The 12,350-nt window shown below is 47.0% G+C and overlaps 1 protein-coding gene across 1 annotated transcript in view; it reads right to left on the reverse strand.

The window, feature by feature from the left end:
* Positions 1–12,350, reverse strand: part of LOC134621405 (NACHT, LRR and PYD domains-containing protein 12-like) — a 109,979-nt gene that overhangs the window by 90,070 nt on the left and 7,559 nt on the right. Inside the window, exons 3-4 of the mRNA XM_063467885.1 lie at positions 12,161–12,334; positions 1,532–1,708 (exon numbers count right to left, since the gene is read on the reverse strand). Coding sequence (XP_063323955.1) covers positions 1,532–1,708; positions 12,161–12,334 — 351 coding nt within the window. The remainder of the gene's footprint in view (positions 1–1,531; positions 1,709–12,160; positions 12,335–12,350) is intronic.

The following is a 12,350-nucleotide window of genomic DNA, read 5'->3' on the forward strand; positions in this document are numbered from 1 at the left end:
GCTAACCGCCAGCATGCTTTAGAACAATGTTCATTCTTATTGTTCAAAGAAGACAATCAGCTGTGACTAAATATAGCTCCTACAGCAGTGATTGTAATAACACTGAAGCAAATCCAATATGAAAGCTCAGGAATCAGCAGCTCCCAACTATTTTTAGCTGCTGTGTTTTTGTGTTTCTGCAAACCTCAGGCATCCTACTGCTCTGGAGAACTGAAGCTCTAAAGGGCTCAGCCTTTATCTCCAGGAAACAAAGCTGATCATGGAGACCCGCCAGGTCAGCTGGTCTGTGATCAGCACAAGCATCTTTAACTAAGTCTGAGAGGTGAGCAGTCTTTGGAAGCCTTTACAAACCTCAGGCATAGTGATGTTTAAACGATGGCTCAGAGCAGGATTTTGATCATTATTTTGCTTTTCTTCTATTATTATGTTTAGCTTGTGCTTCACAGATATTCTCTGAGATATTCTCTGAAATGTTCCCACTGTTGGAAAAACTTCACAGTTTCTTCATAAAGAAGATCTCATGTGGAGTCCATCTGTGCACACACAGTACTACCAAACTCAGGTTAGCTTCACGTTAGATATTTAGCATTTCTCCAGTCTGAGTCACAGAGTGCCACATAACATCACAGAAGCTCATTAGTCAGCTGCAGTGATGGTGGTGGAGCAGCATTAATGATGACGCTGTAGAACAACAGGAACACGGGGACATCAGACTGTTAGTGGGTTTAGTCATTCCTGCTGCACTGTTTGTCCTTCTTATTGAAGTGACCCGCTGAGAGCTCACACTGTTCTCTGTAGAAATGTTTGGAGGCATGTTTGATGTTTGCTCTTCTGGAAACTCTCAGTATCAAATATGGAATATGCAAAGGAATGGAGACACGCTTCAGTCTGTAGGAACCTGTTTCTGTACCTGCCACCATCATTCTACATGTTTGTACATCAGCTTAAGAAATCCTGTCTGCTATTATAGTCTTTATTTATTACTCTTCGCCTGCTTCACTGTCACTGTGTGGCCTCCATCTCTCTTTTCTCTTCTTCAGTGTTCTCCAGCCACGGAGCCTCTCACAGCCATTAACATACCCATACCTGACCAGCTAGCATTACCCAGCATGCTGTGCAGCAGTCTCAGTTGGGAAATGTGCAATAATTCCTGCTCCAAACCATTTCAGTTTCACAGATTGCTGTGTGCCGTGACCTTTGACCTTTGACCTTTCAGCTGTGGATTATTCTTAGAACTGTAGGAAAGAACAGCACACAATTAATCAGGGTCCCCGCTCTCTGAATTAGGAAAGGTCAGCAGGCTGATTGGCATCCTGTGGAGTGCTGCGGGCAATACGTACGGTTGCACTGTTTGAAATGTGAACATAATTCTGCTACTGTCAATGGACTAATCCAGAGGATAAGAAAACAGACTTTACCATGAAGATCCTCAGTGTGGATCAGTATAATTTCAGCCTTATGTCTGCAGTTTAGTGTCAGGGCAACTTTCACATCATATTCATCTCAGCACAACTAAAACATGGTGACTGACCTCAGAGTTTCAAGTCCACATCCTGGACTCTCCAGAAAACCACACAGCTGCTTCACTCCTGAATCCTCCAGCTTGTTGTTCCAGCTCAGGTCCAGCTCTCTCAGATGGGAGGGGTTGGACTTCAGTGCTGCTGCCAGATAATCACAGCTGATCTCTGACAAACCAGAGCTCATCAATCTGTATAAACAATGAAAGATGTAAGTTTATTAGACAAAGTGTGTTCTTGAAATCATTCTGTGTTTCACAATCTGATTTAGAGCTGAAGAAGGTTCAGAATGTAGAAGTTTATAAAATGGAAACTCCAAATAGCTGAAGCCAACAGGAAGCAGCTTCAAACAAACACAACAAGAAAAAAAAAACTCTGAATTTTTCACATTAATGTCGCACATTTCTCATAAAAACATGAGGAAGACTTGAAAAAGTTGGGTTTTTCATTCAAGGAACCAAATCGCTTCACTTTTAAAGGTCGATTTGGAACGAAATGGACATAATTGAAGTCCAACAGCACAATTTTCCAATCCCATTACTACAGCAGACAACCTACAAGCTCATTTTCATTCCAACAAGTCACCTTCTGACCTGGACTAACAACACTGGGCTCTATGTGCAGCTGGCTGTGAGACCAGTGCTCAGGGAGCGTCTACAAAGTGCAACACTGAAAGAACATGTCACGGCTGGGGCAGCAGTCGTGTTGTGGAATGAGGAAAAGAGGACCCAAAATGCAGGCAGTGACTGATGATTCGAGTGACGTTTATTTACAAGGTGGGATAGTGGCAAGCAAGCAGTGAGGCATGAGAAATGACTAAAGAAACCTAAACTGGGAAAACTAAATAACAAACCTGAGAACATACGAAACAGGGTGCGGGGCAGAGAGACGCAGAGAGCCGAACGAAACACCATGGAACACAGAGAAACACAGAGAAACACAGAGAAACACAGAGAAACGCGGAGAAACACAGATGAACGCAGACCAACGCAGACGAGCCGACAACGAGCACAGACTGACACCCACTAAATATACACACACAAGGTAATCGGGTAATGACACACAGAAGGGAAGAACAGCTGATCCTAATACACATGATGACTGAAGGACACAAGCAGAACACAATGACAACAGACAGACCTTCAGAATAAAACAGGAAATCTAGAACAAGAACCGAACACAAGGGGGGAGGACACAGAATACCAAAATCAGAAACTAGAACAGAGGAAAATAATCATAAAACACAAAAAGCTGGGTCAATGACCCAGCACCATGACAGAACATGAGACACAAATTTGCTTACAGCACTTTCACACAAACATCTACTGTCATTATTTTCACCAAAGTCTGTAGAGTCCTTTTTTGGAAATTTAAATGTGATTCAAATGGTCAGGCAACAGAGGGTTATGAGGAAATATGATGAAACCAAACAAAATGATTCACAAACATGTTTTTACAAACTCAGTGTTGGACTTTGATCAGCAGGATAACACTGATGTTTAAAGGCATTTCAGTCACGCTGTTTGAGAGTCAAGTTATTACTCAACATTTATGATGTGACATTAATCCAGTCCCACAGGATGAGAATAATCACAGAGTTACCCCTGGGTAATGATGAAGCACAAACTGGCATTTGTCATGAATCAGCTGATGGAGCGTTTTGGGGGGATTTCGTGCTTTTATTATTGTGCTGATGCAAATGTGTGCTGACAGCTGTGAGTTCGCTGTTCAACAGTCTATGCCGCCTGACTAATATGTGAACTTGCAACACCATGCGCCACCCACTCAGCCTGCGCAGTTGTTGGCACAGATGCTGGCGAAGATGGCAACGCTGTGCTGAGACCAGGCGGTGGCCCAGCGGGAATAGTCTAAGGAGCTTGGAAAGAAAAGCGTCTGGACTGATGGCCCAGGGTGTGAGTGGGCGTTAAGGCATCTGGGAAGGGATCTCAAAACTAGATTATAGATGGCAGACAGTTGGTGTCGTAAGCCACCGCCTCTGTTCAAAGATGGTCGCTCACAGTGGACATAAATGGCTTCTTTCACTCCTCTTTCAAACCATCTGTCCTGAACATTTTGGACAGAGGCGGTGGCTTACGACACCAACTGTCCTGGCATCCTCGAAAGAGTGACCTTTGTCCTTTAGATGCAGATGGACTGCTGAGTCTTGTCCTGTGGAGGTGGCTCTTCTATGTTGTGCCATGCGCTTGTGAAGTGGCTGTTTGGTCTCTCCAATGTAGAGGTCTGGGCATTCCTCGCTACACTGTACAGCATACACCACATTGTTAAGTTTGTGTTTTGGAGTTTTGTCTTTCGGGTGAACCAGTTTTTGTCGGAGTGTGTTGCTGGGTCTGAAGTACACTGGGATGTCGTGCTTGGAGAAAACTCTCCTGAGTTTCTCTGATACACCGGCTACATAGGGGATGACAATGTTGTTGCGTCTGTATTTCTTATCCTCCCTAGCTGGTGTCTGATCTTCTTTTCTGTGCCTCTTTGCTGACTTTATAAATGCCCAATTAGGATAACCGCATGTTTTGAGTGCTTCCTTTACATGTGTGTGTTCCTTCTTTTTTCCCTTCAGGCTTAGAGGGAACATGTTCTGCCCGGTGGTGTAGGGTCCTAATTACTCCAAGTTTTTGTTCCAGAGGGTGATGGGAGTCAAAGAGGAGGTACTGGTCTGTGTGTGTGGGCTTCCGGTAAACTTCAATGTTGAGGTTGCCATTCTCTTCAATGTGCACAGCGCAGTCCAGGAAAGGCAAACAGTTGTCCTTTGTGTCTTCCCTGGTGAACTTGATGTTTTTATCCACGGTGTTAATGTGCGCTGTGAAGGATTCCACTTCTTGTGTTTTGATTTTGACCCAGGTGTCATCTACATATCTGTACCAGTGGCTGGGTACTCTCCCTTTAAAAGAGCCAAGAGCCTTTCTTTCCACTTCTTCCATGTAAAGGTTGGCTACAATAGGTGACACGGGGGAGCCCATGGCACAGCCATGTTTTTGTCTGTAGAAACCCCTGTTGTATTTGAAATATGTAGTGGTAAGGCAGAGGTCTAACAATGTGCAAATCTGATCGGGTGTGAAGTTGGTCCTGTCTCCCAAGGAGGTGTCTTCTTGTAGTCGTTTTCTGACAGTCTCCACTGCCTCCATGGTGGGTATGCAAGTGAAGAGAGAGACTACATCAAAGGACACCATGTTTTCATCTGGATCCAGGGTAAGTTTCTGGACCTTGTTGGTGAAGTCGGTGGAGTTCTTGATGTGGTGTGGGGTGTTCCCCACAAGAGGTGCTAGGATGGTAGCAAGGTGTTTCGAAATGTTGTAAGTGGCTGAGTTTATGCTACTGACAATGGGCTGACTGGGGAGGATGCAGCAGTGCAGTGTCTGCAGCCAGGGCAGTTGGTGGGAGAAGCCCAGCTGGTGGATAAAGTCATGCTGGTGCAGTTTGTGAAGGGGCTGCTGGTGGAGACCGCTAAGTGGGTCCCGTGCCATCGACCAGCAAGGCTGGAGGTGGCAGTCACGCTGGCGGAGGATCACCTGGCCGCCAAAACAGAGGAGCCGGGAGGAGCCAGCCGGCCACCGCGCAACCAAGCCCCGGTGCCGGCACCGAGGCGACGGATTCCTGCACCGATACCAGGAGAATGGGCCCTGGTGTGGAGTCCTACTAACCTGTTCATTCCCGCCTTTCCTCCCCATTGATCAGAGACAACTAACATTGCCCCTGCGCCACGGAGAGCGGCACAGACGCCGGGGCAGGAGTGCTGGAAGTGCGGGCAGCCGGGACACCTGAGGAGGGATTGCCCTCTGATGGAAGTGGGACAGGTGTTCCGCATTGGCGGTGCCCCAGCACCCTCCCCCGGTCCAGGAGGGACGTACAGCATTCCGGTAAGCACTTGAGGTATACGCCATACTTTGGTGGACACAGGGTGTAGGGAGACCCTCGTGCACTAAAACTTGGTTTGCCCCGGGGCATTGCTAGAGGCAGAGTGGGTGGAGGTGAAGTGTGGTGATGCGCACAACAAATATCTCATAGTGCCACTGCTGTTAAAATATAAGGGTAAAACCCATAGAGTTAAGGCTGTGCTTAGCCAATGCCTATTGTATCCCCTCATCTTGGGCACGAATTGGCCGGGGTTTCATCATGTGTTGGGTCAGTTTGCGGGGATGCGATCATGATTAGTAGCGTGTAGTGTCTGTGTGGCGCTCAGCAGTGACATCCGACACTGACTCCAGGGAGGCGGGTGGGAGCGGGTCCTCCCTGGAAGGACCTGCCTTCTGGAAATAACCTGCACGGGAGATTTCCGAGTGGAGCAGTGATGACACCCTACGCTCAGCCTTCGACCAAGTGACTGAGATCAATGGTCATGTGGTGCTCACTGAAGCCGTGTGGACCTACCCCCGCTTTGTATTATTAAAAGACAGGTTTTATCGCACCCCTATGAGAATTTCACCAAGAGAACAGTTTACCTTGCCCGGGATAGGGTTACCGGGGCCCCGCACTGGAACCAGGCCTGGGGAGGGTGCACAAGGGCGAGTGTCTGGTGGCCGAACCTTAGTCTATTGGGCCCGTCCGGGCACAGCCCAAAAGGGGGACATGGGCCCATCCTCCTGCTGGACCACCACCCACAAGTGGCGCCGTAGGGGTTGGGTGCATTGTGTGCTGGGCAGTGGCCAGGAGCGGAGGCCCTGGGGGACTGATCCCCAGCTACCAAGACTGGCAATTGGAACATGGAATGTCACCTCTCTGGTGGGGAAGGAGCCTAAGTTAGTGCGTGAGATTGAGAGGTATTGGCTAGATATTGTCGGGCTCCCCTCAACGCATGGCTTGGGCTCTGGAACCAGTCTCCTGGAGAGGGGCTGGACTGTCTCAGTCTGGGGTGGGTATTCTAATATCCCCTCGGCTTGCTGCCTGTACATTGGGGTTCTTCCCAGTAGATGAGAGGGTTTGTTCCCTGCTCCTTCGTGTCGGGGAATGGGTCCTGACTGTCATCTGCGCTTATGCGCTGAGTGGAAGCTCGGAGTACCCAGTCTTATTAGAGTCCCTGGGCGGGGTGGTGGAGGGTGCTCAGCCTGGAGACTCTGTTGTCCTTTGGGAGACTTCAATGCTCACACTGGCAACAACAGTAAGACCTGGAAGGGCGTGATTGGGAGGAACGGCCTCCCCGATCTGAACCCGTGTGGTGTTTTGTTATTGGACTTCAGTGCAAATCATAGTTTGGCCATAACAAACACGATGTTCGAACATCAAAGTGTCCACAAGTGCATGTGGCACCAGGACGCTCTAGGCCGCAGGTCAATGATCGATTTTGTAATTGCATCACCAGACCTGCAGGCGTATGCTCTGGATACTCAGGTAAAGAGAGGGTTGAAGAGAGAGCTGGATCAGGTGGCGGGGGAGGACGCTGGACAGACCCGGCGCGCCTAAATGTATAGTGAGGGAGTGCTGGGAACGCCTAGCAGAGGCCCCAGTCTGTGAGATTTTTAAGGCACACCTCCGGCTGAGCTTCAACAGCATTCCGAGGGAGACTGGGGACATTGAGTCAAAATGGACCATGTTCAGCGCCTCCATTGCCAAAGCTACTGCATTGAGCTGCAACAAGGTGGTTGGTGCCTGTTGTGGTGGCAACCCCCGAACCAAATGGTGGAGAACAGAGGTGAAGGGAGCCACCAGGCTGAAGAAGGGCTTGGTTAGCCTGTGGGACTTCGCAGGCAGCCGATAGGTACCTACAAGCCAAGCGGAATGCAGCTTGGGCAGTGGCTGAAGCAAAAACTTGGGTGTGGGAGGAGTTCTGAGAGGCCATGGAAAAAGACTTTCGGACTGCCTTGAAGAGATTCTGGCAAACCGTCAGGTGACTCAGGAGGGGAAAGCGGTGTTCTACCTGTACTGTGTATAGTTCTGGTGGAGCCCTGCTGACTTCGACTGAGAAAAGTCTCCCAGGGAAGGTCTATACCAGGGTACTGGAAAGGAGACTTCGTCTGTTAGTTGAACCTCGAATACAGGAGGAACAATGTGGTTCTCGTCCTTGTCACGGAACACTGGACCAGCTCTTTATCCTCTCCATGATACTTGAGGCTGCATGGGAGTTTGTCCAACCAGTCGACATGTGTTTTGTAGACTTTGAGAAGGCATTCAACCATGTCCCTCGGTGTGTCCTTTGGGAGGTGCTGCGGGAGTAATGGAGTGTCCGGCCAATTGGTGTTGGCCATTTGATCCCTATAAAACCTTTGCAAGAGCTTGGTTCACACAGCCGGCAATAAGTCAGACTCATTCCCGGTGGGTGATGGGCTCCGCCAGGGCTGCCCTTTGTCACCGAGTCTGTTCATAACTTTTATGGACAGAATTTTTAGGCGCAGCCAAGTGACGGAGGGCTTTCACTTAGGTGGTCTCAGAATCTCATCTCTGCTTTTCGCGGATGAAGTGATTCTGTTGGCTTCATCGGGTGATGGCCTCCAGTTCTCACTGGAATGGTCTGCAGCCCAGTATGAAGCGGTGGGAATGAGGATCAGCACCTCCAAATCTGAGGCCACGGTTCTCAGCCAAAAAAGGGTGGAGTGCCCACTCCGGGTCGGGGACGAGTTCCTGCCCCAAGTTTAAATATCTCGCGGTCTTGTTCATGGGAGAAGGGAGCCGGAGGTCCACAGATGAATTTGTGCTGCAGCTGCAGTGATGCGGACGCTGTACTGGTCCGTCGTGGTTAAGAGAGAGCTGAGTATAAAAGTGAAGCTCTCAATGTACTAGTCGATCTATGTCCCTACCCTCACCTATGGTCACGAGCGGTTGGTAGTGACCGAAAGAACAAGAATGCAGTTACAAGCGGTGGAAATGAGCTTTCTCTGAAGGGTGGCTGGCCTCTCCCTTAGAGATAGGGTGTGAAGTTCAGCCATCCGGGAGGGTCTCAGAGTATAGCCACTGCGCCTCCACATCGAAAGAAGCCAGCTGAAGTGGTTTGGGCATCTGACAAGGATCCCTCCTGGGCGCCTCCTGGGTGAGGTGCGCCAATGGAAGAAAGCAGTCTTACATATTTGTTTAATATGTGCATTGAAGGGCATTTCTTGGTCAAAAACAACTCCAAGGTTCCTCACAGTGTTACTGGAGGCCAAAGTAATGCCATCCAGAGTAAGACTCTGGTTAGATACAATTTTTGTAAGATTTTCAGGGTCAAGTACAATAACCTCAGTTATATCTGAATTAAGAAGCAGAAAGTTAGCGGCCATCCAGGTCTTTATGTCTTTAAGAAATTCCTGCAGTTTAACTAATTGGTGTGTGTTATGTGGCTTCATGGATAGATAGAGCTGGGTTTCATCTGAATAGCATTGAAAATGTATGCTATGCCTTCTGAAGATACTGCCTAAGGGAAGCATGTATTGTGGAATTGAAGAAATTATTTTACTGCTTTACAGCATTGATACTGCATTAAGATGTTCATTAAAACCTGTTGGCCTCACATTAACCTTTTATTACAGGAGCAGCCATAATAATTGTACACACACATTGCATTAAGGTTAAAACTGCATACATGCTTACAAAACACATATAGTACATATAATCTAGAAATAGGCTTGAGTGAAGGCCTGAACGTATTCAGCTTCTTGTGCAACCTGTTGCATTTGAGTTTGCTTAGCAACAGACGATAGGAGATGGGTCAGCAGGAGGACAAGTCTATGGGGATCTCCAGGGTCTGAGATCATCACCATATTTGGAAAGAAGATGCTAGAAAGAGGAACTTCTGTGTCTGACTTTAGCTCTAAAAATTGATTATTGTCTGTACAAGATGCAAATGATGTTCTTAGAAATACAAAAATATGTTATAGAACGCAAGAGGGGGCGTCAAACCCCGACGTTATAAAAACCTTTCTCTGTGTATTTTGGGAGAAGAACCCCGCAGATGTGATGCTGTGTGCTTCTTCCCACGCGTGTGTTCAATAAACTCATCTGTTTGATTGCATCCTTCTGGGCCCCTGGTATTTTGTTTTGGTTCTCAATATCTCGAATCAGGACAGTATAATGTAAACAGAATTTGTCCTAGCACTGAACACATTAATTAACCTTAGTGTGTGAAAAGGACTCTCCATGTACATGAACAAATTGGAGTCTATCAATGATACAAACCACTGAGCGCATTACCTATAATACCAATAGCATGCTCTAATCGCTCTAATAGAATATTATGGTCGACAGTATCAAATGCTGCACTGAGGTCTAGCAGGACAAGCACAGAGATGAGTCCACTGTCAGAGGCCATAAGAAGATCATTTGTAACCCTTAGCTAAAGCCGTTTCTGTGCTGCAATGGGCTCAGAAATCTGAAGGTTGGAGATTGGCCTATAATTCGCTAAGACAGCTGGGTCTAGAGATGGCTTTTTAACTAACAGTTTAACTACTGCCATCTTGAAGGGCTGTGGTATGTAGGCGATCATTAGAGATAGGTTGATCATATTTAGGATTGAAGCATTAATCATTGGCAGGACTTCTTTGAGCAGTCTTGTAGGAATGGGGTCCAAAAGACACGTTGATGGTTTGGAGGAAGTAATTATTGAAGTTAACTCAGAAAGATAAATTGGAGAAAAAGACTAAATAAATAACAATGGTACTAAAAGTAGCTGTAGATAATGTTACATCTGTGAGATTATTATAGGTATTTTTTCTCTAATGGTTAAAATTTTGTTTGTGAAGAAGTTCATGAAGTCATTATGAGTTAACGTTAGAGGAATGGTTGAATCAACAGTGCCCTGACTTTTTGTCAGCCTGGCTACAGTGCTGAAGAGAAACCTAGGTTTGTTCTTATTTTCTTCAATCAGTGATGAATAGTAAGATGTTAGAGCTTTACGGAGGTCTTTCTTAGAAAGCAGCAAACAATTTCTCCAGGCTAAATGCTGATCTTCTAAATTTTTGAAACACCATTTCTTCTCCAGCTTACGAGTCATCTGCTTTAGGCTACGTGTTTGAGAATTATACCACGGAGGCAGGTACTTCTGATTTGAGGCATTAGTTTTCACAGGAGCTACAGTATCATACAGAGTCATACGTAGTGAGGAGGTGAAATCATTAACAAGATAATCGACCTCTGTACCAGTTCGTTACGCTTCTGTTCAGCTTGTTCGGAGCCCCAACCACCTTTCAGCGCCTCATGGACCGGGTTCTGCATCCATACACTGTGTATGCTGCGGCCTACCTGGATGACATGATCATCCATAGTGACACCTATAGCGGAGCATATGCAGCGGGTGGCCGCGGTCCTGGAGTCCATGAGGGGTTCCGCCGGATGGCTCTCCGGCATCAGTTGGGCGGTGGAGGTGTGTGGCAGAGATGTGGTCCCTGCCTCCACTGCAGGGGAGGAGTGGTGCAGTGAGCTCAAGGGGGCGATGCGGGATGCAGGTGTACTTTACAATCCCATTTCAATTTGGCCTCAACACACACTCTGACCACAGGGGCCAGGGGCTATGCACAGCTGGGGTCCATCCAAGAGACAGGAATCAAAACTAACACAATAATAAACAGCACCAATAGAACAACATTTATCATTTCTGATAAAATGATGTCACAGGGAAAACAGAGTAAAGTAATGGTGTTACAGCTGGCCTTTCTCCCCTCTGCTGCCGAGGCTGGTGGTCTCTCCCAAACTCAGCGACAGGACTTCCAAATGAATGAAAGCAGCAGAAGTGGGACATGATGGCTGCAGTGATGTCAACCATCATGTCCCACCTTCACTGGAGGCCATCTTTGGCTTTTTTGTCAAACTCTACTCTGATTGGCTGGGCTGAAATCCCTGTTGCAACAGGTGTCAGACACGGGCAGAAAGAATCTGAGATTTTTTTACAAAATGAAAACAGTTCTTATGTTTTTAATATCGTTGAGCCAAGGTGAGAGAAAGGGGAGTTTTATGGAAGGAATAAATGTGATGAATAAGTCAGCTGGTCTCAGCTGCCTTCTTTCTGTAGTCATTCTAACAGAGTCCTTTCTCTTCTCCAGCCTCTGTTTGAAATCCTCTCACAGACCCCGAATCCTGCTTTGTTGTCATGTTTGGGTCTGTGTTAGGCTGCTCTGTGTTCCTCTGCTTTAACACACAAATCCCCACAGCAGCTGTGTGGGTCGTCTCTGTAGCAGCCATAGCAGCTTCTGATACCATGAACATCATCACCGCTCCTAACTTCACCTTTATAAGCTTTTACATTCATGTCTTTCTTTTCTCTCTCTTTGTTTCCACAGAAGCTCAATGTCTCTGCAGCCTGTTTTTATCTGCTATCATCAGATCTTCAACAGCCTCATCCACATCCCTCACACACTCTACAGCCTCATCAGTACTGAAGTCAGTACTAATGAAGTACTGATGAAGTAGTCAGCAGACACACTGACTGATGGAGCACAACATGAACCTGTGGAGGCTGAAAAACTGTCCTGTCAAACATCTCCCCATCACCATTCCACTTCTGTCAGCCTTTAAATGAACCCTGCTCAAGTCTGTCACTTCTATTTGGAGCCAAAAGGAAAAACTGTGGTTCAGTTTTTTGGGAAGACACAGCATTTCTGAAAGCACTCAAACTTCTTCACATTTGTCTTCAGATACATCCTGAACATTTATGAACCAAAGAATGTTTCAAACATCAAAGATCCGAAATATAGAAAAACAACAACAGCTGCAGTCAGCAAACTCACCTCAGAGTCTCCAGTTGACAGTTTGGACTCTCCAGTCCAGCACACAGAAGCTTCACTGCTGAATCCTGCAGTTCATTGTCACTCATGTCCAGCTCTGTCAGATGGGAGGGGTTGGACTTCAGAGCTGAGGCCACAACTTCACAGTGAGTTTCTGAGAGTCCACACTGAGTCAGTCTGTGATTATGGAAAA

This window comes from Pelmatolapia mariae, linkage group LG3_W (assembly GCF_036321145.2).
Source record: "Pelmatolapia mariae isolate MD_Pm_ZW linkage group LG3_W, Pm_UMD_F_2, whole genome shotgun sequence".
In the NCBI taxonomy this organism is placed as follows: Eukaryota; Metazoa; Chordata; class Actinopteri; order Cichliformes; family Cichlidae; genus Pelmatolapia; species Pelmatolapia mariae.